General features: G+C 35.7%; 1 protein-coding gene across 1 annotated transcript; it reads right to left on the minus strand.

Annotated features, from left to right (window-relative positions):
- Positions 1-540: 540 nt before the first annotated feature.
- Positions 541-26,482, minus strand: wdr19 (WD repeat domain 19). Its single transcript, XM_051907242.1, has 37 exons — positions 26,384-26,482; positions 25,903-25,994; positions 25,751-25,816; positions 25,456-25,581; positions 25,228-25,343; positions 24,530-24,645; positions 24,336-24,416; positions 23,866-23,978; positions 23,299-23,472; positions 22,720-22,790; positions 22,421-22,593; positions 21,008-21,122; positions 20,798-20,904; positions 20,582-20,704; positions 19,026-19,175; positions 18,494-18,641; positions 17,775-17,982; positions 17,426-17,585; positions 16,340-16,450; positions 16,105-16,214; positions 15,390-15,447; positions 13,857-14,003; positions 11,930-12,012; positions 11,739-11,822; positions 11,110-11,256; positions 10,784-10,908; positions 10,143-10,252; positions 9,860-9,928; positions 9,402-9,479; positions 8,102-8,198; positions 7,696-7,820; positions 5,578-5,659; positions 5,088-5,238; positions 3,391-3,514; positions 3,036-3,112; positions 2,795-2,941; positions 541-1,944 (listed from the first exon to the last, which is right to left on the minus strand). Exons 1-36 carry the CDS (start codon positions 26,387-26,389, stop codon positions 2,827-2,829), a joined length of 4,038 nt encoding a protein of 1,345 aa, XP_051763202.1. The 5' UTR covers positions 26,390-26,482; the 3' UTR covers positions 541-1,944; positions 2,795-2,826.
- Between the last annotated feature and the right edge of the window lie 1,049 nt (positions 26,483-27,531).

Below are 27,531 nucleotides of genomic sequence, written 5' to 3' on the forward strand. Positions count from 1 at the left end.
CACTACAATTGTGTTTCAGAATTTGTGAAGCCATTCTGCTCAGTGTGGCACAACGCCAGCATGCTGCAGAGGAGATCCACACAAACTCTCTCTTTCTCTCTCTGCGCTCACACACACACACACACACACACACACACACACACACACACACAGGACAGCTTCATGATGGTCTTTACAAATTACAAACTTACCTCAGCATTTCAGATGCTGTAAAACATCAGCTCTAAGTCCTCCATCACACACACACACACACACAAACTTGTCAGATGTGGTAGTTTCACAGGTGAATTAGGCTTTAAGTAATACAATTACAGTGAGTGACTATTATTCTTATAAAGTGATCATTACACAACATAGTACATAACCGCTCTGATACTACAAAACAAGACAGATGCTATGCCAAATATGGGACATGCTTTCATGCCTTCTACACATATACATAAAACACACACACACCATCTGTCCAGGGCTGACAAGAACACAATTCATCTTGTGCTCGGGCAAATTTGACCACTATAAACAAAGAATGGAGTTCACTGATTGGATACCATGTCCAAAGACATGGAGCAAGGGTACATATTTTTAATCCACATTATAATATGTAATTTGTATGATAAGAGCATTGACCTGATGTTTTGTTTTTAATTGAAACACTCAAAAATACCTTCATAAAAATCTGTCACACAACACAGGGAAACCTAAAATGTATGGGCCAATAATATATGTTAAAGGGATAGTTCAGCCAAAAATGAAAGCTGTTATCATTTACTCACCCTCATGTTGTTCCAAACCTGTATGGCTTTCTTTCTTCCGCAGAACATTAAATAAGATATTTTCAGAAATGTCTCAATGTTTTGTCCATACAAAGGAAGTCAATGGTCACCAAAACTATTTGGTAAACATTCTTCAGAATATCTTCTTTTGTGTTACACAAAAGAAACAAAGTCATACAGGATTTTGAATGGCATGAGGTGAGTAAATGATGACAGAATTTTCATTTTTGGGTGAACTATCCCTTTAAAGCACATACTTCAGTCTCTTTAAAGCATATAGTTCAGCCTCAGAGCAGAGATATACCACAACATGCAAATAAATCAGGCCTCACAAACTGTAATAATTAGAATTACAATTTTCTTAGTACATTAAAGCTAAAGCTTATACAAAATGAAGAACTACTGGCCTACATGTCTAAAGCAGTGAGGTGAAGCTCAACTTTAAAAGAGAGAGTCACTGACTTTAAATCAATTTGTTCTAATAAATTTAAGGCCACATGTAAGGTGAACGGACAGTCCAGCTCATAATAAATGTCAGCATTTGGGTGGTTAGATTAACTGTCTTTCTCTTTTTATTAGCTCACTGCAGTGCTGAACTCTTGTGGCCAGGCTACAAAACAGCAGTATAGACCACTCAGATTAAAGCTGATGTTCAATTTTCTCCTATACAAGTTTAATGTGCAGAGATAACATTCATAGGCTGATTTCCCCAAAAAGTAAAAATTCTGAGGCTTTGTAGTGCTTTCAACATTGCTTTGTGCGTTTGAAAGGCCCGACATAGCAACTTCAACTTAGCCAATGGTATGAGTTTGGGGCGGGACTACCTGTTTGTACAGCCAATGGCAGATTAAATTATACACTTTACCTTTAAGACACATTAGAAGCACATTTTAGAGTAACTATACAGATATACTGATGAGAAACATATTTAATGTACAAAAAACTCATACATATTTTCTTTTTTATTCTGTATTTTAAGATAAATATACCATGATTACAAATTGCTACAATAATGTTAAATAAATAAAAACATTTTTGTATTTTCAATAATATCATGAAAATACAATCATGCCTGGCTTGAAAGGTTACAATATTGATCCCACAATATTGATTCTGTAATGACTCACCATCACACATCATCAGATGTGTGACTGTCATCAAATCTCTTTATCTGAAAACAAAAAAACATAAGGGGCACTTTAGATGTTATACAAAATCATCCATTTTAGCTCTTTTTACAAAAAGAATCATGAAAAAATAATCATTAAAAACACTGTAATATTCCATATCTGTCAGCAATCAGATATGGGAGGCTGTGCTATTATAAAGGACACAATAAATATAAAGTCACTACACAATAAAATTATCAAGGACACAATTTTTTTTCATCAAAATGTTATTTCATAAAGGAAAAATAAGTGCTAGAAGATGTAGTCTCTAACATATATCTATATCTTTTGGAAAGTGTGCTGTATAGGTATATACAGTGGAAATAAATACAAACCAAAAAAACTAAAAGTTTTGACATTTTGAAAAATCTAAAAGAAAGAAGTGTTGAAATGATGTAAAACAAATAAGACATACTTATAGTTCAATAGTTCACCCAAAAATGAAAAAGGCTTTCTTTCTTCTGTGGAACATAAAAGAAGAGATCTTGTCTCAGTGTTTTTTGGAAGTCAATGGGATCCAAAACTGTTTGTTTGCCAATGTTCTTCAAAATATGTATTGTTTTATGTTCCAAAGAAGAAACAAAGACATACAGGTTCGGAATTACATGAGGGTGAGTAAATGATGACCGAATTTTCATTTTTCTGTTTGTGTGTGAACTTTTGATTTAAAATTAAAATTTAAATGTTAAAAATATATATCATGTAAAAATTAAAATTTATGTTTATTATGTAATTTCACATTTTTAAAAATGTACTAAATTAGATAAACACAAACAAGTAGCATTTTATTAGTCTCAGACATTTAGCCCCCATTGTATGAGTAAAAATAGCCAGATGTTTTTCTCTCATTACCCTTTCATTTCTCCTTTCTTGCTCTCTGGATCTCAGCGCTCCAGTTGGTCCTGCTGCAGATATTTTGAGCAGTCCAACACTTTTTTCACCTCACTGACATTTAAAGTCTCAGAGCACATGGGGCAAACTGCCTCTGTCTCTAAGAGCCTGAAACAAACACATACAAATACAGAAAATCAATGGATGGATAGATGACTACATAGGTAGATGTATATTTGGGCCATAGATGGATGAGACTTACTGGGTGAATTGCGAGTAGAGAGCAGGAAAATCACAGTGTGGGCAGACACACCAATCCTCCTTGACCAAGTGACGACCCTGAAAATTATGACACACGCATCAATCAGACAAATTGTGTAACTGTGCGTGTCTGCATTTGCTCACTAAAAGGTCGAGTCAAGTTTATTGTCATTCCTCTCATTACAGTCACAGACAAGTCATGAATGAAATATTGCACCTAGAGAGGAAGTTAAAATAGGGTGTGTTTTTCAGGCAGAGGAAGGTTCTCTGTGACGTCTGCACTGTGGAACTGAAGCTGTAGGTTGCAAGAGCTGCTTGTGTTCAATGATGCAGTAGATTAAGTTGTCTGTACTCACTGTGGCGATACAGTAGGGCAGACTGTTTTTGCAGCCGGGACAGAGCAGCTCACAGTCAGGCAGGCTGAAGCCACAGTACGGACAGGGTGAGCTCTCCTCCTCGACCTCAGAAGTATCTGGACGACTAATGGAAAACACAAAAAAGGTCAGTGATTGGGTCACTTGTAACAGCAGGATTGTAGTTTGGAGGTTGAAAAATTTCTGTATATAAAAAAATACCCTCACATACAACAGATTGAAGAAAAGCAGAATACCTCAAGAAAGCAAAAACTAATCAAACAATTTTATAAAGTGCAAAGAAGTTTATTTCTTGTTTTCTATATGTAAAAGGCACTAGTTCATAGATGGACAGAATGAAAAAAACATCCACAGTCCAGTTTAAACTAGTGGTTATACCTGGTATATATATATGAGTTAGCCTAATTTTAAAAGTTTTGATTTCTCTAGTCTACGCATAAAAGTTATTAATAAATTAATTATATGTAAATTATATGTAATTAATAATTATATGTAAATTAATAAAATCTTAAAATGCCATGGGCATTTTTTATATATATAAAAAAATATATATAATATATATAAATTTTCTAGTTATGCCAAGCTCTACAATATTTTACTGTGAGGAAAAAAAAACACTTTATCCTTATCCAGTAAATCAGGAATGACATCAATAGTCCTGTAAATTCAATGGTTGAAAACTGGGATCCCTGAAGAACATTCAGCTCTTAAAACTTCTGAAATTCTGAAACAATTTAATTTAAATTTTAAAATAATTTAATTTAATTATAATTATTTTATTTACTTATGTTAATCCATGGACTGTTCTAGAGTTATTAAAGGATTAGTTCACTTTAAAATTAAAATTTCTTGATAATTTACTCACCCCCGTGTCATCCAAGATGTTTAGGTCTTTCTTTCTTTTAGCACTCAATTCACTAAATTATGCAAAAATGATAAAAGCCTTAAATAGCGTGTCATGGCGTTGCGCTGTTTCAGTAAATTGCACCATTATCCACAACCGTATTTAGACCCCCCTACCCCCCCAACATTTTTTTTTCTTAAAGAATTAGTTTACAAATTGCAGTAGTTTACAAATTGCAGTTTCAATGCAGCTTTAAAGGGCTCTACACGATCTCAGCCGAGGAATAAAGGTCTTATCTAGTGAAACTATCAGTAATTTTCTAAAAAAAAAAAAAAAAAAAAAAATTGTATACTTTTTAACCACAAATGCTCATCTTGCACTAGCTCCGCGATGCGCCACACATTACGTAATCACGTTGGAAAGGTCACGCATGATGTAGGTGGAAGTACCGCGGTAGGGCAAAAAACTCCATCTCATTTTCTCCTCCAACTTCAAACTCATCCGACATTGTTGTTTTACCTTTTTCTGTAAGGCCGTTCCGCCTACATCACGCGTGACCTTTCCAATGTAATGCATTGTGCATTGCAGAGCTAGTGCAAGATGAGCATTTGTGGTTAATTTTGTAGCTTTAGTTTATATATTTTTTTTTAGAAAATGACTGATCGTTTAAGACCCTTATTCCTTGGCTGGTACACACGCTATTTAAGGCTTTTGCCATTTTTGCATAATTGATTTAGTGATTTGATTGCTAAAACAACACAGACACCACGTGCAAATAATCAACCCTATTAATGGCCGCAATTCATTATTAGTAAATTTCCTTTGTGTGTCTTACCGGACCATGGCCTCTATTTTCTTCTTGTATTTGAGATCAATCTTGTTACGATACTCTGGTCTCATTAGCATAGAGGCAAAACTGAAAGCAGAGTTCCTTAATCCAGCACGATGACATTCAATAACCGCTGATGTGAGGATGGGAACAATGTCTGTAGGCCATAAACACACACAGCTTTATGCTACATTAAAGGTGAATCCAGAGCCTACAACGTTAGCTCAAAAAGGCACATTGCTCAGGAAGACCACAACTGCTATTGTGTGGAAACAGCTCATTACTCATCACTGTCGTAAAACTCTTAAAGCGTTTCAATGCTGTCAGGGCCAATATATAATTAGCTTACAAGCACAAGTGATCCATTATTGACAGTTAAACCAGTGATACAGATGAAGAGGTTGCCATCTCCTCTCTATATAAGAAAAGATCTAGTGGATCTGACAGTCATAACAGTCTTGAAGTATGTGTGTGTGTGTGTACAAGAGAGGCTCACGGGATGGGAATTTGCTGATGTTGTTGGACACACGGATAAGCATTCGTGCTCCCTTTAAATGATCTCCCCTTTTAACATGGATCTGAAAAATGAATGAAAAACAAACATCTAAAACTTCACAGAACAGTGAATAACTCATGAGCACATGCACATCAAATCATTTGAAAAACTGAGAAGAAAGCTAAACAGATTTCTGTAGAATATGAATGTCCGACATTGACAGAATTCTAGGCCTCCCTCACCCATGTTTGTTTATTCAGTTTTCTTCTTTAAATAAACATGAAATATACTAGGGCTACAACAAGTATTTGAACACTTCTCGTCAATTAAACTACATTTAAAATGTATGAATTTCAAAGTATTAGATACAAAACATCAAATCAAGCGATGTACAACCAACTGCTATCTACAGGTAGGTGATTTTTAGGGTACGTTTACATGACAATGATGTACTAAAAACGGAAAAATGCGTTTTTCGCATACAGACAACAACGTAAATTATATATACTTATTATATATACCACCAGGGCTTGACATTAACACCCGTCAACCTGGTGTAGGCGGGTAGATTTCAGCTGTGGTGGGTAAGACAGCCACTCCCACTAGCCACTTTGGCGGGTTGAATATAATTTCAGCCTACAGTCAAATGAAAGGTAGCTAAGCTTGTTGTAGTTGTATCACAATTCGTTATCGAACAACTTGCAGTTAGTGAAGGCGGGATCGGTGGAATCGCGCTGAATGACACACAACAGAAGTGCTCTCTCGCGTGCGCTCTCTCTCTGTCGCGCCCGATCAGATCGCCTTGCGCCTGAATAGTCAAATACACGCTCGCACAGATGTCAAAATGTTAATATTATTATTATATTATTAACGTGAATACAGTCGGTTATGGCTTAAGTGTGCGTAAACAGGTGGGTAAAAACTGGATAAATGTCAGTATATTATGTACATGCGTTCAGCAGCCCAATTAAATATCTGTATGCCATTAATGTTAATCAAACAACAGATGTTAAATAAATGTTAAATAAACCTACTGTATCTGAAAAAAGAGTTTAGGCTATTTAATTGAGGCCTACTATTGTATTTGTAATTTGCTAATTTGCTTCTTTGTTATTTTTATATAGCCTAACAAAAATAACTTATACAATTATAAAATGTATCATATTATGGTCATATTACCCACCCCTTGCCCACCCGTACATAACAGCTGATATACCATGTAGGCCTAGTCTTGATTTAGGTGATCAATCTGCATTTGAAAGTTTGAAAGGGTTTTAAATCTAGCTAATCAAGTAAAATGACTCAAAATCAAGTAATTTTACCATGCCAAAGTCAACTTTAATCATATAAAATGTAATTTCCCAACAGCAAAATTGTGGCCAGTGAAAATGCTGAGTGGCTAGTAACTTTGGAAAACCACTAGCCACAGTGCCTGGTGAGCAAAAAAGTTAATGTCAAGCTCTGTATACCACCATTCAAAAGTTTGGGGTCAGTAAGATTTTTTAAATGTTAAAGTCTTATGCTCACCAAGGCTGAATTTATTTGATAAAAATACAGAGAAAACACAGAAATATTGTCAACTTTTATTACAATATTTTAAAATGTAATTTATTCCTGTGATGACAAAGCTGAATTATCATCAGTCATTACTCAAGTCTTCAGTGTCACATGATCCTTCAGAAATCATTCTAGTATGCTGATTTGCTGCTCAAGAAACATTACTTTTATTATCAATGTTGAAAACAGTTGTGCTGCTTAATTATTTTGTGGAAACGGAGACACTTTTTAAATTTTTTTTATTTTTGTAACAATGTAAAAATCTTTACTGTCACTTCTGATCAATCTAATGTGTCATTGCTGAATAAAAGTATAAATTTCTTTTTTCTTTTTTTTTTTTTTTTTCTTTTTTTAAATCATACCGAACCCACTGGTTTGCTATTTTGCAGTATACTGCAACATCATTCATTCATTTTTACTTTTTGGGCCCACTACATAAAATGTAAAGAATAAATGTTGTAACAGTGACATTGGACTTTTCACTGTTTTGCTTCAAATAATGTACGTGAGAGTGTTATCGTCCACAGTCAAGACATGTCTTCATGTAAACATGTTTCTCACCTTCACTAGTATGTAACTGTGCAGGATCATCAGGTTTGTGGCCATCTCTGCTGGGATTTTAATGTGCTGTGTCTGAAGCTCAGCATACATGCTGAACAAAACATCATGGGCATTCCTGTAGTTTCCTACAACACACACACAAATAAGTGTGCTTCACAAAAAAACACAGGGTGGGAATTCCCTAAGAATGCATTACGTCATATTCTTATTTGCACAAAGTGTCTGGATTGTTTTAGTGCTTGGTTGGAGTTAATAAGTTGATAAGAATTATACAAATCAGATAAAGGCACAACATGTTCCCAAAAAATTTGCACTTAAGGCAACAACATTGAATGACAATCTGTTTAATAAAATAACATAAACCTATACTACATGGATAACTGACCAAAAAGCACTGAAATCAGACCTGCAGATTGCTCCTCTCTAGCGATTATAATAGCCGTTCTCGCTGCCTCTCTGTACTGTTTGAGAGCCATGTATAACCGGAACAGATATTTTGCATCCTAGAAAAGAGCAGAACCAACAAATATTATCTAGTTGATATAATATTTCTGATAACACTGCTGATGCTAAGTATCATCAAAAACCCAACATCTATACAAAATGATTTGGACTGAATCAAACCATTTTCAAACATATACAGTTTAAATAACTACAACACCGACACACACAGTCAGAATATGAAGTAATAAAGGAGAGGAAACTCTACTGAAACACAAACACACTTTCACATGTACACACAGACACACAGAAGTGCCTTCTGCTGGGTCACCACAAGGGGAAGTATCAGCAGATGTAATGAGCTACTCACGGCAAGAGACTACACACATGCAGTGACACGCAAGAGAAAGAGAGATGATGAGTGTAAGGACAACAGGCACCAATCAATAGCTTGTTTTAAATACAGGCACTTAAAGGGTTCAATGCCCACAAATTTACAAGAAACTGACAATAAATGATAAAGAGAAAGTCAATGTTAGAGCTCTCTGGAGACACTAGATAATCCTCTTGTTTATTATAATTTAATCAAATATTATTGAATAATATCAAGAAAAAATCAAGTCCTGGAGAAAGGAGTGGTGATGAATCCAGTGGGGTAAATAATGGAACATACAGGAAACAAATCCAGCAAGTTGCAAAACTACTGTACTGAAAGATTTTTTAATGTTTTTTTTTTGTTGTTGTTGTTTGTTTTTTCAAAAGAAGTCTCTTATTTGTCAAATAAACACAGTAAAATGGTAATTATTTGAAATATTACTACAATTTAAAATAACTGGTTTCTGTTTTAATATATTTTAAAATGTAATTTTAGCAGCCATTACTCTAGTCTTTAAGTATCACATGACCCTTCAGAAATCATTCTAATAAGCTGATTTGGTGCTCAAGTATAATTTAAAAAGAGTTAAAAACAGTTGTGCTGTTTAACATTTTTGTGGAAACCATGATATTTTGTTCAGGATTCTTTGATGAACAGAAACATTCATTTGAAATAGATTTGTAACAATTTATAACAATTGTAACAATTTGTAACTTTGATCAATTTATTGCATCCTTTCTAAATAAAATGATTAGTTTCTTTAAAAATATCTTAATGAACTAAAATTAACTATATTTCTTGGAGGAAAATTCCAATTCAAAGAAATAAGTTTCAATTACTGTATTAAACTCCACAAAATTTCAATTTTAGTCTGTTATGTTTAAAATACCTTTGGCATTCCGTCACTTTCCCCCATCAGATAATCAATAAGCTGATTGGTTAGAGCTTCATCCTTTGCTTCACCTACCTGTTAAACAGACAGCGTTAAAATCATCATCATCATCATTATCTTTACAACGATTTTTTAGCATTAACTGCTACAACTAGAAATAATCACCATCACCATTTTTGCCAAACACATTGATTCTGAAATCTGGCAGATACATTAATTATAATTATTTGTTAAGAATGATAACCCTCATGATGACTAGACTATAAATCTTTGTATAAAAATGAAAACAAAATAAAATAACAAAAAAAAAGGTACAAGTGAATTCAGGCATTAGGCAATGTGCAGTATGAATATCTGTTTATTTCTGGTCTTTTAAACCTGTTAGAGAAAACTAGTATGCTGTATATTGTGATAAATTATGCAAACTGGATGTAGTAAAGAGTGAATGAACTCACTGTCTCAATGGCCATCTCTATGGCCAAACTGTCATCAGAACTAGGACATTTCAAAAAGTGCTTCAGCGCCTGTGTGCGGACAGACAGATCCAAATATATTAATAATAATGACCAAGGTAATTAGCACAGTCAGTTGAGTAAAGAATCCCTCTGGAGATAATGAGCAAAGAGAGAGAGGCAACCAAGTGTGACGAAAAGTGAGAGTTTGAGAGACAGAGGGAGTGTGCTCAAGCATAGGAAGGAAAGAGGTAAAGGAATCTGACAGCACACACAGTTTTCATACCCTGCTGTACTGTCCACACTTCTGAAAGAATTTCCCAGCCTGAAGATGATTCTTCTCCCCCTCAAAATACAGCGCTATGCTCTGATAGTCCTCTGTTGTAGCCTCCGAACCTGGACACATGCATATAGAATGATAGAAAATTGACATATTGAACTTATTCATCCAGTACAATTTGGATAAATTAGTATTGTAAATTATGCGCTGTGTAGTTAAATGAAGTAGGTCATTCATGTTATGAAGCACCTTTTTAACTCTATAACTTGGTAAGAAAATGAACAGAATGAAAATAAAGAGTTAAAGTCATTGAAAAAAAGTCCTGGAAAGTCCTGAAGAGTACATAAGAAAACCTATATATTAACTACCAATTAAAATTATATTCCCAAGAAAACATGATGTTTTTGAAACATTTTGATTAGAGAAATAAAAAAAGTAACCTAGAATATTTCTTAAAAAAAAATTTCCCCTGTCAGTCTAAACCAAAGTAGTCACATGATATAAAAAAACACATATATCTTCAATTAATTGTGATATTGTGAAAATTACTAAGATTTTCATCTTTTAAAAATGCGAGTTTAATATTTTATCGAGACATATAATGTACTGTAGGAATAACCCAAGTGTGAGATGATCAGAGAGCTCACCAATGATGTCAGCATAGACCTCCATCTGCCCGTGCTGCTGGGCGAGCTGAAAAGCTTCATCGCTGCAACGTGACAAAACCAGGAACTGGATCGCTGAGCCGTAATCACTTAAACGCAGGAAAAACCTGTGCAGTCATAGAACATTTAATCACACTAACAGAACATCAAGATGAGCAAAGAACTTGAAATAAGGGCAGATGTTCAATGCAGACAATCTGGAAAAAAAAAAAAATCACTTACACTTGTTGAGAATACATTTTATAAAAGTAGAAAAGACATTTCATTTCCTAGGCACACAGATTTTGGAGGCAGCTCTCTTTACTGACCTGGCTACCATTTTGGCTCCTTCAATGGACTGAGTTTCTCGTACGATGCGGACAGCCTCCTCAGGGTTGTTAAGATGCTCCAGTAAGATTCGAATTACATTGTCCCAATCTCGTGCACTTTCATAGGCCATTGCTGCCTCTTTATATCTAAACACAAATTTGGAAAGTGGCAATTCAGGGGATGTTGCCATTTCTTGAATGTGATTTTACGGTAGTGTTCATAACACGAGGAGGCACATTTTCCAGGATAAACACCCAGGAAACATTCCTCCCCAGAGGACAAACATGCCTTCCCAGAGGACCATTTAATAAGCTGAGCTGAAAAACACATTCCATACTCCGCAAGCCAGATTTTCAGTCAACCACAAAAAATACATACATACATACATACATACATACATAAATAACTAAATAACTAAATAAATACAAATTTTGCAAAATTTTATTTTTCTTTGTGAAAAAACATTCACAACAATGAAAACAAATAATTGTAATGATCACTTAAAGGGTGGGAAATGGATAATCCATATTAAAAATGGGAAAATTATGGAAACTGTATTCCTCATTTTGGCAAAAAATCTTTAAAATAATAAATAAATAAATAATGATATATTGCATTTGGTACATACTTGCCATCAGCCTCCTTTGCCTTAGCATACTGCAGGTGGATCTTCGGGGAAGTCACATGGGGAAGGAGCTCGCCCACCTTTGCCCTGACATTAAGAGATTAGAGATCAATATTAGTTACAAGTCTGTTCCCATGGCACAACATTCCAATCTGTGATGTACGCTGTTATTTACAGTTGTGAAGTTGTATTACCAGTTTTTGCAGCGTATGTAGACGGAGGCAGCTTTGTCGTAGTACTGGCCTTTCTCATACAGCTGAGCCGCTTCTGAATATTGCTGCACACAAAATCATTCAGCCAATAAGAAAATCTGACGCTCACTAACAGAGCAAATGAGAGTGATTTGTATGTTAAAGCCCAAAGTATACTTCACTTTTTAAGCATGGGCTAGGGTCCTCGTACAGTGTGCATGATGCGAACATCAGTATATTACATATGCGCATTGAATTTTTTTGCACTAATTAGTTCGTTCACAAGGTGGCAACAGTGCCCCAGGGCCATTGATTCACAAGGGAGTTGAGGAAAAAACTAAATAAGCAGAAGAGACAGAAACGTGTGCAAACTATAACAACAATAGATGGCTACATGAATGACAGATTGTGCAATGAGGTTAGAGAGAACCTGCATTTGTACAACTCCTAGCCTAAAAGATTATAAAGATGTGTAAATATCTTCACATACAGTATTTCAGCATGCATTTCAAATGCAGTATACTTTGAAAGGCTATGCATACATACAGTATCTCTCAGAAGTGAGTACACCCCTCACATTTTTGTAAATATTTTATTATATCTTTTCATGTGACATCACTGAAGAAATGACACTTTGCTACAATGTAAAGTAGTGAGTATACAGCTTGTATAACAGTGTAAATTTGCTGTCCCCTCAAAATAACTCAACACACAGCCATTAATGTCTAAACCGCTGGCCACAAAAGTGAGTACACCCCTAAGTGAAAATGTCCAAATTGGGTCCAAAGTGTCAATATTTTGTGTGGCCATCATTATTTTCCAGCACTGCCTTAACCCTCTTGAGCATGGAGTTCACCAGAGCTTCACAGGTTGCCACTGGAGTCCTCTTCCACTCCTCCATGACGACATCACGGAGCTGGTGGATGTTAGAGACCTTGCGCTCCTCCACCTTCCATTTGAGGATGCCCCACAGATGCTCAATAGGTTTAGGTACCTTCAGCTTCTTTAGCAAGGCATTGGTCGTCTTGGAGGTGTGTTTGGGGTCGTTATCATGTTGGAATACTGCCCTGCGGCCCAGCCTCCGAAGGGAGGGGATCATGCTCTGCTTCAGTATGTCACAGTACATGTTGGCATTCATGGTTCCCTCAATGAACTGTAGTTCCCCAGTGCCGGCAGCACTCCTGCAGCCCCAGCCCATGACACTCCCACCACCATGCTTGACTGTAGGCAAGACACACTTGTCTTTGTACTCCTCACCTGGTTGCCGCCACACACGCTTGACACCATCTGAACCAAATAAGTTTATCTTGGTCTCATCAGACCACAGGACATGGTTCCAGTAATCCATGTCCTTAGTTTGCTTGTCTTCAGCAAACTGTTTGCGGGCTTTCTTGTGCATCATCTTTAGAAGAGGCTTCCTTCTGGGATGACAGCTATGCAGACCAATTTGATGCAGTGTGCGGCGTATGGTCTGAGCACTGACAGGCCTGACCCCCCCACCCCTTCAACCTCTGCAGCAATGCTGACAACACTCATATGTCTATTTCCCAAACACAACCTCTGGATATGACGCTGAGCACATGCACTCAACTTCTTTGGTCGACCATGGCGAGGCCTGTTCTGAGTGGAACCTGTCCTGTTAAACCGCTGTATGGTCTTGGCCACCGTGCTGCAGCTCAGTTTCAGGGTCTTGGCAGCAGTATATACATTAATAGCTGTGTGTTGAGTTATTTTGAGGGGACAGCAAATTTACACTGTTATACAAGCTGTACACTCACTACTTTACATTGTAGCAAAGTGTAATTTCTTCAGTGTTGTCACATGAAAGATATAATAAAATATTTACAAAAATGTGAGGGGTGCACTCACTTCTGTGAGATACTGTATGTGTGGAAATGAAATATATTTTGGGCTTAATGAACACACACACCTTCATGCTTTCCAGAATGGCGCCACAGTCTTTCTTCAGAGCTCTGCTGGGGTGTTTGATGGCCTGGTTGGCTCCTCTACGAATGTCACCCATTCGAATGGACATACGAGCCACTCCTGCTAGACAGCTCTCATCATGATCCTGGAACTACAAACACATACACACATTAGGACCTACCGTCTATGCTCATGGTTCTAGATATCATAAGGACTGCAGTGTGTAAATTTTAGGAGGATCTATTGACAGAAATGCAATATAATATACATAACTATGTTTTCAGTGGTGTATAAAGATCTTACATAATGAACTGTTATGTTTTTATTACCTTAGGATGAGCTATTTCTACCTACATACACTGCGGGTCCTCTTACATGTTAAGTCACCATTTTGCACCGGCATGTTTCTATAGTAGCCCTAAATGAACAAACACTCTATAGAGCGAGTTTCGTCACTGTATTGTTCTTCTTCTTCGTTGGTGTTTTTAGAGGCAGCTTGCATCGTCACTACGTTGAATACGCACAAAGAAGAAGTAGTAGTAGTAGTAGTAGTAGTAGTAGTAGAAGTCGTCTGGTTTATTAGAAGCAGAGACAGTTTTTTGTTAGAAGTAAGAAGAAACCTCATTGCTTGACTGGCTACTCTCTGCTGTCTCAGATGATGATATCTTTGTCCTGTGTTGGCCACCGTAGCTTCTCTATGTGCTTTGAAAGGGAAGGGTGAGCGGTGGACTGAGCAATTCGCAACCTCACTGCTAGATGCCGCTGCACACACACTGCAGCTTTAAGTTGTTATTTATAGAAATTCTTCTCCTCTTCTATGACTCTCAAATTTCGTTCTTGAAAAAGCTATTGCATGGCTTCAGAAGACTTATATTGCAGAATAAGAAAAATATAGAGTATAGACCCTTTTCACATTTCCGGGTTTCTCAGAAGCGGAAGTCGTCATAGCTGGGTAAAATTCTATAGCGGTGAATGAGAGAATACATTAAATATATTTTTTGTGTTTCCATTTGCTCAAATAGCAAGAGAAAAACTCCATAATAGTGTTTTCACAACATTCAAAAAGAGGGAAAAAAATAGAGAGCGATTGATAACGGCAGTCAGAAGAGAGAAAGATGACATTTTTTTACCATCACTCCCATAGCTGCTGTAATTTGATGCAAAGATAATATAATACTAAGTATAGTGTTATAAATGTACATACGTTTTTTTAAAAATGAAAATATAAAAAACTTTGCAGGATTTACGACATTGATGACCATTAAAACACGTCATCACAGTCTGTGAAAAGGGTCTATTGCACAAGTGGACATTTTTGCAGTTTTTTGTCATTTTGGAACTTGACAGCCCTTGGTTACCCTATTCACTGCATTGAAATATGCACCACGAATATTCACAATTTCTCCTTTTCTGTTCCATGAAAGAAAGACAGTCTGATGATTTTGTAAACGTGTAAATGATAACAAATTTTTCATTTCTGGATGAACATTTCCTTTAAAGTTGTTAATCATCATTTGACAAACATGCAGACACTTACCTTGTTGTTTCCTGTTATGCCTTTCTCATAGTGAGCCAGTGCATTCACATAATCTCCACTAGAGGGGGACACAAAAACATATAACATTACATCAACAATAGAGTGCTGTATAGGGATAACATTTTTTTGTAGGCCAAAACCCAGAAACAAGTTAGCATTTTAGTAATTCTTTAGTAATTTAGTAATCTTCCTGAAGTCAATAGGTGCATCCTAAATCACATACTTGTGCTCTATTCTATGCTGTATAAATAGTATAAATAGTGTGTTCACACAGAAAATTCCAAAAAGAAAAAGTGCACTTTACATACCCAGATGATGCACTTAATTAACTGAAAACTAAGTGTGGAATGTTGGACACTTCATGCACTCAAATGTTGCAGCCTTACGTATTATGTAGCGGAGGGGGTGGGGCTATCAGACTCTGATAATAACCTTAAGCTATACAGTTGAGTACATAGTGCATAAGTACATAGTGTATAGTGCATAATTTCAGAGGCAACTAAGGTTTTTTTTTTTTACTGAACTTGAAAAGGGTGGTTTTCTAACACATGGTTAAATGGGACTACAGAGATTGTCAGGGATGTTAAAGGGGTCATGACATGAGAAAGCAGATTTGCCTTGATCTTTTGGTATATAAGAGGTTTGTGATGTGCATGTGATGTGTCTGTTTTAGCTGTTTTAGATGTAATCAACTAATGTAATGTAGTTGACTTACACAAACTCCAGCTGTATGGCATATTCTTTAGAAATGAATGGGATCTCATCAGGGTCCAGTCTTTTAGCCAGCTGTAATGCACTGTCCCAATGTTGCAGGTCCCTTCTCATCTACACACACACACAACAGCACAACTGCTACAATAGTCAATGTGACTTAGGAAGTCTAAAAACATACAGTACTTACATGTGCATACATGTGAACTTTCATGCATATGTGTGCATGCCTATTTTACCTCCAGGGCTGCCATGGGGTACGAAGATGTCAGATACAGGTCCTGGGCTCGGTTGAAGTCATTGCAGAACATGGCTAAATGACCAGCCAGCAAATTTTGATCCTCTATTCCCTGCAGACACAGTTTAGGAACAACACTTTAGTGTGTAAAAGAGTTCAAACACCTTCAACTCAACCTTGTGAAGAGAGAACTGCTTGTGGTCTCAGACAACCCAACACTTCATCACAACTTCTCCATTCAGCTAGGTTCGTCAACCATAACTCCATCCAGGACAGCCAGGAACCTTGGAGTTCTGATCGATGCTACTAAACACAGACCAAAGTGCTAGAACTGCCCAGTCCTGCAGAATTGCCTTATACAACATTAGGAAGATCAGGCCCTTTCTATCAGAGCTTGCTACACAACTCTTTGTCCAAGCTCTTGTTCTATCCAGACTGGACTATTGTAATGCTCTCTTGGCAGGCCTTCAGCATGCACTGTCAACCCTCTGCAAAGGATCCAGAATGCAGCAGCAAGAGTGGTCTGCATGAGTCGAAGAGAGTGCACGTCACACCTCTCTTCATAAACTTGCACTGGTTGCCAATTGCCAATTGATGTTTGCCTACAGAACAACCACTGGCTCTGCAACCCTATAGCTAAACTCACTACTTCAGACCTTATATGTGACGCCTTGTGGTGCCATCCCAAAGAGGCACAAAATCACTTTCACAGACCTTTACCTTGACTGGTCCAAGCTGGTGGGATGACCTGCCTAACTCAAGCTGCTATTTTCAAGAAATGGCTAAAGATGCATTTTTTTCAACACTTTACGCATTAATACTAACACTTACTATTCTATATATCTAAAAAAAAGTGTCTGCTAAATGATTACATGTAAAATGTAAATGTAAAATGGAAGATCGGTTTATGACATTTTGATTAAAAGTTGCAAAAAAAGTTATACATGCATGGTTAAATTGTTCATAAGATCAATAACATGCATTTAAAAAATGGATATGGTGAATTTCCACTTTCTGCCAACTTTAAACCGCTGCCTACTGAGGCAATATACTACATTTTGGAACAGAGCTAGTGACATGGTCACACCTTGATGTCCTCTAGTGACATGACCATGCCGACATTTCCCATCATGCGGTATACTCTAATGGCCAGTTCCACCTCCATGTGGTGCAGACACGCCCTGCCCAGCTCACCCCAGGCCTCAGTTCTGTTCAGAGCTTTACATGTATTCCACGCATCAGAAAACCTGCACACAAACATTTGACAGAGTTCAGAACATTGCTGAAAAAATCAAGTGAACCTGATGCAATCATTTACAGATACATTTAACAACCGTGCTTTTAGAGGCATTTAGGTTTGTATTATTTGGCTTGATGTAGAGTAGTTAAGAATGCACAATAAACTACCAAATCAAACTAATGTAGCATGAAAGTACCTTTTCAGCATGATGGCCTGTTGCAGTAATGACTGGAGTTTGTCTTTGCTGGTGTCACTATGTGGGATGTTGAGGAATGAATGAGTGTTTAAAACCACACTGTTAATCTTCCCACTCTGGGTTTGACATGTCAGCTCCCCGTTATGCAACAGCAAGGGCTTATGGGAAAATGGCAACTTGGTGGCACCAACTAGAATCACTTTAGAGCCTAGAGAAAAACATACAAAAACATGTTACTAATGAAAATTCAGTAGCACTGTAGTCAGCTTCATTTCCCAGATAAAACAAAATGTCTATTACAAGGCACTGATGATTAGGAATGGGAATCGCGAATTTTTAAAAAAGAATGTTTAAACATATGTGAATATGTTCTGGAGCATCTGTATTCTTCCACTGTTACTGTAATGAACAAAATATTATGTATATCTGTCAAGATAGTGATGAGCGCATTTTATTTTTTGTCGGCTGTGTGTGTGAATCAAGAATAATCTTTCTAACATTTCTTGCAATTAAAAAATAATTAAACTATTTTCCAGATGTGCACATCACAATTTGAGGCTTATCTCTCCAAGGCATTGTCCATACTTCCTCAAAAAATGACTAAAAGAACACCTACCAGAACCATAAAAAGTATCCATAATCTTTACATGAACTTGAAACCAATATTACAATTCCCATACCTATTAATGATAAAAAAACATTCTGCTTTTTAGTTTTACCCTGTATGGTGTCTTTGTGGAAGGCATATGTGTAGACTTTGTCCTCCTCATACGCTACAAACACACCCTTATTGCTGATCCAGTTTTCCCACAACACCCCTTTAATGGCAGGAGAGAAGTCTGGGATCTCAAGCACGGAATCATTTACCTATAGGAAAAACAGATATCACTTGGTTTTAAAGTTTGTCATTAGCCTCTCAGCAGTGTCATGTTTTTACTGCTGGTCATTAAAGAGACAGTCCACCAAAAATAAAAATTCTGTCATCATTTAATCACCCTCATATCATTCCAAACCTACTTGACTTTCTTTCTTCTTTGGAGCACAAAATAAAATATTCTGGAAAATGTGTGCCAAAACTCTTGGCTACCTGAATTCTTCAAAATATCTTCTTTTGTGTTCCGCAGAAGAAAGCAAGTCATACAGGTTTGGAACAACATGATGGTGAGTAAATGTTGAATTTTTCATATATATATTTTTTATCTTTGTGTGAACTACCCTTTTAAGTGTGGAAACATGTTTGTTTGTGTGTACCGGACAGTATAGGAAGCCGTCACTTTTTTCATCAATAAAAACGAGACGTGTTCCATTGGGGTCGGGAAAGACTTTGCGTACACCCACTGTGTGGCGATATTCATTCACACTCTGCCAGTCTTCAAAATAGAAACACTGAATCAACCCAGTCTATACAATGAAAGAGAGAAAAACATAAGCAGAAAGAACACAAAGAATGATACACTTATGTAATAAGGTATGAAAGGCCATGTTATATCGTGAACAGAGTCACACTAAAGGGTTCACATCACTCACACTTGAGTGCCTTATTGCTTTTATCAAACTACTAAATATTAAGGGCATAAACTTTCATTAAAATGTTATTTTAACAAGCATTCTGCTGCTAGAAGATATAATATACCATATATAAATAACAAAGCTTAATATATTATTAACTAGAGGTGTTAATCTTCACTTGCCTCATGATTCAATTAAGATTCAGAAAGTAATGATTAATGATTGATTCTTTATGCATCTTTTCCTCCAATTCTTTTATTAATAATAATTTATATATAAATAACTACAATATAGTACTTTTTGCTATTTTATCTTTGAGATAAATAAGAACAAAGATGCAAAGAGTAGAACAAATACAATTAAAGGGATGGTTCACCCAAAAATGAAAATTCTGTCATTATTACTCACCCTCATGTTGTTCCAAACCTTTAAGACTTTCGCTCTTCTTCGGAACACAAATGAAGATCTTTTAGATGAAATCTGCAAGCTTTCTTTCTCTCCAAAGACAGCTACCAAACAAACTTTGACGCTTCAAAAAGTTCATAAAGAGATCGTAAAACTAATACATATGAATTGAGTGGTTTAGTCCAAACTTTCTGTAGAGACTTGATCGCTTCATTTGATGAACAGATTTAATTTATGCTTTTATTCACATATAAACATTGATCAGTAAACATAAACAGAAGCTCAAACGTGCTGCAAAACACACGAAAATGAACCTCATTTGTTCTCGCATGCGTCAAGCAAACATGCTTGAGCTTCCGTTTACCACAACTTATGTGTGAGTTGATGAATGTTTATGTAAATAAAAGTCTAAATTAAATCTGTGGACTAAACCGCTCAATTCATGTGGATTAGTTTTACGATCTCTTTATGAGCATTTTGAAACATCAAAGTTTCAGTTGCGTAGGCTGTCTATGGAGAGACAGGAAGCTCTCAAATTTCATCACAAAGATCTTCATTTGTGATCTGAAGATGAACGAAAGTCTTACGGGTTTGGAACGACATGAAGTTGAGTAATTAATGACAGAATTTTCATTTTTGGGTGAACTAACCCTTTAAATCTATTTAACAGAAGCATTCAAGTAATCAAATGTACTATAATATACAAAAAAAAAAAAAAAAAAAAAAAATTCACTGCATAGCCTTTTGTGTATTAATTACAAATAAACTGATTGTATGTTTTATAAAGCGTATTAGCACAAACCAAACAGCATCCAGGACAATAATCATCCATTTAACTAATAAAATCAGGTAAGGATGAAAAAAAAAAGAAGAGGTATTTGTGAATGACTCACATCAGTCCCATAATACAGAAACTCAGAGGTGAGAGCATGACTGAGGATGCGGTATTTCTGGTCGGGTTCCGGAAACAGTTTTGTCTGTCTGTCCTCCTGAACAATCTGCTCATCTCCATCAATCTTTCATATACACACACATTAAAACAAAAAGTAAAAAAAGTTGACAGTCATATATTCAGAATTTTGTCTTTGTACACATGATTGTCTTCTTACCACATGCAACTGGACTTTCCCCTCAAACAGGGCAGCAGCATAGTCACAGTTCAGGCACATACTGGCCACTGTCCCTAAATACTCAGTGTCTTTTACACGCTCCACACCTGAAACACACACATGAACACTTAAGTGTAAAGAAAGGTACTGCTACAAAACAGAATATTTCCTTTTTTTCTCTAATGTGAATTCATACTGTTCCTCACTTACCACCATCTCCTAATGCATAAAACCACGCTCTGTTATTCATGCCCACAGCAACATGATATGGTCCCACAGCTATGAAATTAGGCTCCACCTCTACTGACATAGCAACGGGAGACTCCTAAGAAGAGATAAAATGCCATCTATATTTTTACATTTTCTGGAAAAAAAAAAAAAAAAAAAAACATTCTGGCAAAACCACAAAATGATAGGGTGTTGTGGGTGGTTGCAAGGGCATTGTTATGCAGTTGTTAAGGCCTTCTGAGTCGTTCTAAGGGTGTTGCTAGGGTGGTTGCTAGATGGTTTCTTAATGGTCCAAATTAAAAGAACCCACCCTAAATCTCTAGATATGGCTCAGGTCCATCCTTCAACAAAAGTCTAAGGGATTTTTTTAACCATTTCGTCGCATACCAGATAGAGCTGCACGATTAATTGTTCAAAGATCGCAATCTTGATTCAAACAGCCACGCGATCGTATTCCTTATTATTCATTCAAGAGAATCGTTCAAAAACACAGATTCATCCAGTAATGAAACAAGTGAATGCTGTCTCAATTTGCATACTAGCCATCCTAAATAGTATTCGAAATTAGAATTAGTGTCCCACATTGTAGTAACTTGAAATGAGTGTTCTAAAGATACCCAGATGGTCTACTATTTCCAGTTATAATTTGAAGTGCAGATCAATGCACACTCTAACAGCTAATATTGCCCACAACCCATTGCGCATTGGATGAGGATTAAAACTACAAACAAGAAAAAAGTGTCAAAAAACTACAAACATGGCGGATGTGACGCAAGATGCAATTATAAAGAGGTAGTGAAGAAGAAGTGTTCCAAAGCTTGCCTACTATTCTGATACACACTCAAATGAATGTACTTTTTCTTCACAAAAACTACATACTTTGAGGGCATAGTATAAGTAGGCAAATTGGGACACAGTATTTATGAGTGAGTCATTAAATCATTCATTCAAAACAATTTTTTAAATTATTAATTCAGATTAATTTTTTTTTTTTTTTTAAATAGACTGCAGAAATTAACATTTTGTCAGAACCTCTAGATAATTACATGTTATTTTGTTCAGTTGTATATTCAGAATCGTGATCTCTATTTTAAACAAAAAAATTGTGATTCTCAATTTATCCCGAATCATGCAGCTCTAGTGCCAGTTAAAAGCGTAATTCTGATTGCTTAGATAAGTAATAGCACACCTCTTTTCAACAAGTTGCACAATTTGTGGTATCATACACATTTGTAGCGCACACTATGAAAGACAGGTTACATACATGTTTAGTATTTAGCATTAGGAGTTTGGAAAAAGGTGACCAATAGTTGTATAGTGATGCTTTGTGAGCAAATTTATTACGAGTAACTCATATTTTATATAATTGTATATGCTTTTGTGTTGTCTCCTCACCCCTTCCACATGGTTAGCGACTGTAACCTCCAGCAGGGATGTAAGATATGCAATTCTAGTGCCACTGCTGTCTCCCAATATGGGCAACTTGGTGAGGAAGACATGCAAAGTGCCCTGCTGAGAAGACACAGCTAACAGCTGCCCATCATCAGTCCAACACATCTGATCAAGGCCTGAAAAATACATGTACGCAGAGTATTCACTGAATATGCACACTTCAGAGAGAACAAATGTTTTTTTTTTTTTTTTTTTAACACATATACAGTGCATCATTATGTGTCTAGAAAATTATTTCATACCTTTGGTCTCCTCATCCAGCGTGACTATAGCATACATCTCCTTCAGATCAGTTAGGTCATGTATCTTAATACTCACAGAGAGATACAATAGTGTTATCTTACAGCACAGACAGAAAATTTGATGTTCAAAGAGAGTGGTGGATGAAACTGTCATGATTGGATGAGAAAGCAGTGGAGTGTGCATCTGAGAGCTGTAAGTTGGTAAGTAAATTCTGACAACTGACAAACAAGTTGATCAGCTTATCATGAAAATGTTGTATATGGCAGTTATGCAAATATCTATTGTAATGCGCATACTAACAAAGTCCCTTTAAAGCAAGTCATTTCACTCAGCGGCCATCTTTGAAAAGCTTCTCTGGCAGCTATTTTATTTCTCTTTGAATGGGGAAACATCAAATTCTCCAAAGCTGTTCACCAAGCTTACAATTAAATTTTATATTTGAAATCACCAATGAAATCTGACAACAACTGTCTCATAAATTTTGTTTCTTAAATAACCGCATTTTTCAGGCTGGACCAGCAAATGCACATGTGCACTCAAAAGCACGTCTCAATGTCTCGATACTAATAAACACTTACCAGTTGTCCCCACAGGATGCAGCCTTGTTTAGTGACTGTGAGATGGCGATGCTTGTCAGGCTGTCTTTATGATTGTGGGCTTGAAACAACTCTTGGCCAATCTCACGGATATGTGTGGAAATTACCACAAAATAACCATGTGAAAATCCAATCATGATATAGCCATCCCCATACCTACAGACAAAAAGGAAAATATGTGTTCAGTATATGAAAAACACAATAAGCAATTATGTTTTAGAAGTTTTTTTTCTCTATGTGTTTTGGTTGACTTTTTGTATTATAAGAAAGGCACATTATAAATAATTATAAATGTATTATTATTAGTAGTAGCTAAAATGGCAGTTAAATTTTGTGCGACAACCAGGAAGTTTTTTTTTTTTTTTTAATTCTTAGTTATTGTTTTTTTAGCACATTTTTAATTTATCCAAAATGACTAAATTGATTGAAGGAACAGTCTTTTCCATCTGTGGTTAAATGTCTTGTTTGAGCACAATGGTCAAAGACTTAAAACAGTCACTCCCATATTTCAGTACATCTGTGTGCGTGCATGCATGTGTGTGTTTGTACCAGCGGTAGGAGATGATGTTGCCGTAGCGCTGCTGGAAGGCCAGTTCTATAGGGTTATCAGGGTCATTCAGGTTAAAAAGAAACAGGGTCTTCTTACCCAAAGCCACACTCACCTGAAAGGTAAAGATCATTTAGGTAATCAGTAGAAATATTTGTGAAACAAAGTAAAAAAAATAAATAAAAAAAAAGAAAGTTAGAGAAAGTTTAGTTTCACTGTTTGTACAGTTATGCCAGACAGTTATTTGTATCCATAAAGTTCAAAATAAACAGAAAATAACCAAAAGATGAAGCACCTTACACACACACACACACACATATTATATATTATATATATATATATATATATAATATATATAAAATAGTTATATTAATATATGAATTTTACTGTGATATGAAATTACTCATAACATGATTTTGCTCATCCTCTAACTATAAGTACGAAATCAAGTAAAATGAGCATGTCAACATACGGTGCTTTCTCCTGGAGATGATCTCTCATCTGTTTTCATCACTGAGAACTGAACATCTGCAGGATCTGCTCTCACAGAGGTCTGAAGGCAAGAAAGAGAGCATAAAATAACATAACATAAAATCTATGCTATCTATATGTCTGCATCAATCGATACGATAACACAGGATCTCACTCTGACAGATCCTCACTTACCTGCCGAATGGTGTCTCCCTCGTGGTTGCTGATTGTTATGCTGCGGTCTTCACTGCCTAACGCCAGAAGGTTGTGAGAGCTCCAACAGCCACATGTGATTTTCTTTGTATGCTTACCTACATGTACATTATGTACAGTATGCATGATGTGGGAACTATTCACACAGCATTCTATTCAATACATTTTTAAAAAATTATTTTTACTGAAAATAAATAGTAGAATAGAGATGAAAATATACAGAGTTTTGAGGAAAGAGAAGTATATTTGATAAGAAGTACCTAAACTCCAGAGTTTACAGAATGTATTCCCTACGGCAAATACTTTTTTGTGTCTGCCCAAAATATATGTGAAGAATATTATAAATACAAACTGTAAGCTGAAAGTAATATATTTTTAAACAGAAAATATATTTCGTTTAAACCTTCACATTTTATAAATATATATATATAAAAAAAAAAAAATTGCAAGAGGGATCAGAGAAACAATAAACATTAGAAAAAGGCATCCTTTTCTGATCCTTTGGAAATGTTTTATCCATTTCATTCATTTATATTTAATATTAATATTATACTATTATATTAAAATAAAATACATTTATAGATAAATTATATTAATATAAAAAAAACACATCTGAAAGAAGAAATAAATATATGACTTGAGAACTATTCACACAATTTTTTTTTTTAATTCTATTTTACCCAGAACAGGAATCTTGCGTGAGGTTTGCTGGTTGTAGATGAGAAGGTTTCCTTTAGATGTGCCAACAGCCAACAATGGCCCAGTTTTGGACCAGAGCAAGAAGGACATCTGATCTCTGTATCAATACAAAAATAGCAAAAAAAAAAAAAAAACGATCATCTCTAAAAACAAATCTGATTTCAAGAGTTAATTCAATAACACGTTCCCTCTCTCATCGCATCACTTACCTCATGCCACTGTCTAGCTGAGAGGTTTTGTTAACATTTGCATCCCACAAGTAAACGGAACTGGACTTTTCAGAAATCACAGCCAAGATATCACCATCTTTATCCCAGTCAAGAGATACACAATTCCTGCACACACAAAAAAAACATGCAAACATGAGCAACTGCAGAAAGAGAACGTCAGTCCTGCAATATTAATGCTCTTTAGTTATAAAGAAACAAAATTACATCAAATGTTTAAATATTTTTAAAATCTAAATTACAGTCTCAGACAGAACATGAATGAATGCTCACTTACCCAGGGAGATTTAACTCATTGACCTTCTGTCCATGCCGATCAAAGATTTTTACAAAATTGTCAGGGCTGTGAATAAATAAAATATTTCACTCAAATGTTGCCTAAAAAGATGAACACTTCTTGTCTATATAAACCAGCAAACATTTACTCACCCTGCAACTGCAAGATAGTTTCCTACTGTTTTCTGCCATTTGTATTGCAAACATGATCCAGACCAGGACTTTTCTGACAGCGTGAAAACACGCTGAAAAGAAACGAAACAAGTCTCAAATCAATACAGTACATTATTAAACTGCAGTCACACACTACCAGGGAAAATGACAACAAAACGACATAGTATCAACAAAGATAAGAAAAATAACTCTCCAATTCTTTTGGTCAACATTTATATTATTAGCAGACACGAAAAAGTTTAGTTAATCAGTATTTTGCAGTTTATTCACTTTTATTTACATGCATTTTTTTCACTGGTAAAAGACATGCACTGTTGCTGAGCTAACTAGCCATCATGCTAATGCTATACGTGATGCTTTTAAAATCGTCTTCGCGAAAGCACACGTGCACTTCAAATAGCGATATCGAGTTTAAATGCAATAGGATATTAAGTGGTTTTATAGATAAACAGATACGTGCCTTCATTTTTGTGTGACGAAAACGTTACACTTCCCAGGGTGCTTCACTCCGACGCGTCTTGATCTCTCTTGGCAACCTCATAGCAACAGCCAGTCAGCGTTCAGCAAACAGTAACATGATTTACAAAACAGTAGAATAGTAGAAAAAAGAATAAAATCTGCCCAAATTATATATGAAGCATAATATAAATAGTTGAAAATGCATGGTTGAGAGTAATATATTTTAATAGAAAATGTATTTTGAATATATTACCATATATAAAGTCAAAACATTAGGAAAAGGCAACCTTTTCTGTTCTTGGGGAAACGTTTTATTTTTATTAATAAAATTGTATTAGTTCGTAAATATTATTATTTATTATATTAATATATTATTCATATATTATGTTTTGATTATGAAATAAAAAAGCAAATATCTGGAAGAATAAATTAATAAAATATGTTAAAATATATATATCCTGAATGTTCCATGTGCAACCATTAAAAAGTTGACACTGAGACCAAATCTTAAATTTAGATCTTAAAGGCAGCGAACTTACTTTATTTCCGCTTGTTGTCAGATAATAAGCTGCCAAGGACATTTTTAATCATATATCAGGACAGACATAAAAAGGTGTCCGTCTCCCTCATGTGGAAGTGAGAGGAAAAGAAAAATCATTGTGACTGACCTTTTTAACTCTCAATTTAATCTTAATATTACCTGTATATTGTGCTGTGCTTATCAAAATTAAACTGGTACAAAATTATAGACCTCATTTTACTGATAGTATAATAGTATAATCTTCTACATACAGGCACAGTATTAAACACTAAAAGTGAAAGTGTTTCTGTTGCTAAATTTAAATGCCTGAAATGTCTTGTTTATCTGACAACTACATCTAATCCACATCATCCGCAATAAAGACAGCAAACACTGGCAATCCACTCTGTAGGCACAGGTAATAATATCCAGTGATTAAAAAGCACACAAATAAATCATGTGGCAAGTGGATGACACCTTGAAGTCACTTGAATGACATTTTTTTTTTTTAATAATTAAACCTCAAAGACTTCCTTTTTGTTTCCTTATTGTTTCACTAAGACATCATAAGGAGAACCAAAACACTGTTGTGTACCAATGTGTGATAAATCTGCTCCATATAATAGTCA

Source organism: Ctenopharyngodon idella, chromosome 1 (assembly GCF_019924925.1).
Source record: "Ctenopharyngodon idella isolate HZGC_01 chromosome 1, HZGC01, whole genome shotgun sequence".
Lineage (NCBI taxonomy): Eukaryota > Metazoa > Chordata > Actinopteri > Cypriniformes > Xenocyprididae > Ctenopharyngodon > Ctenopharyngodon idella.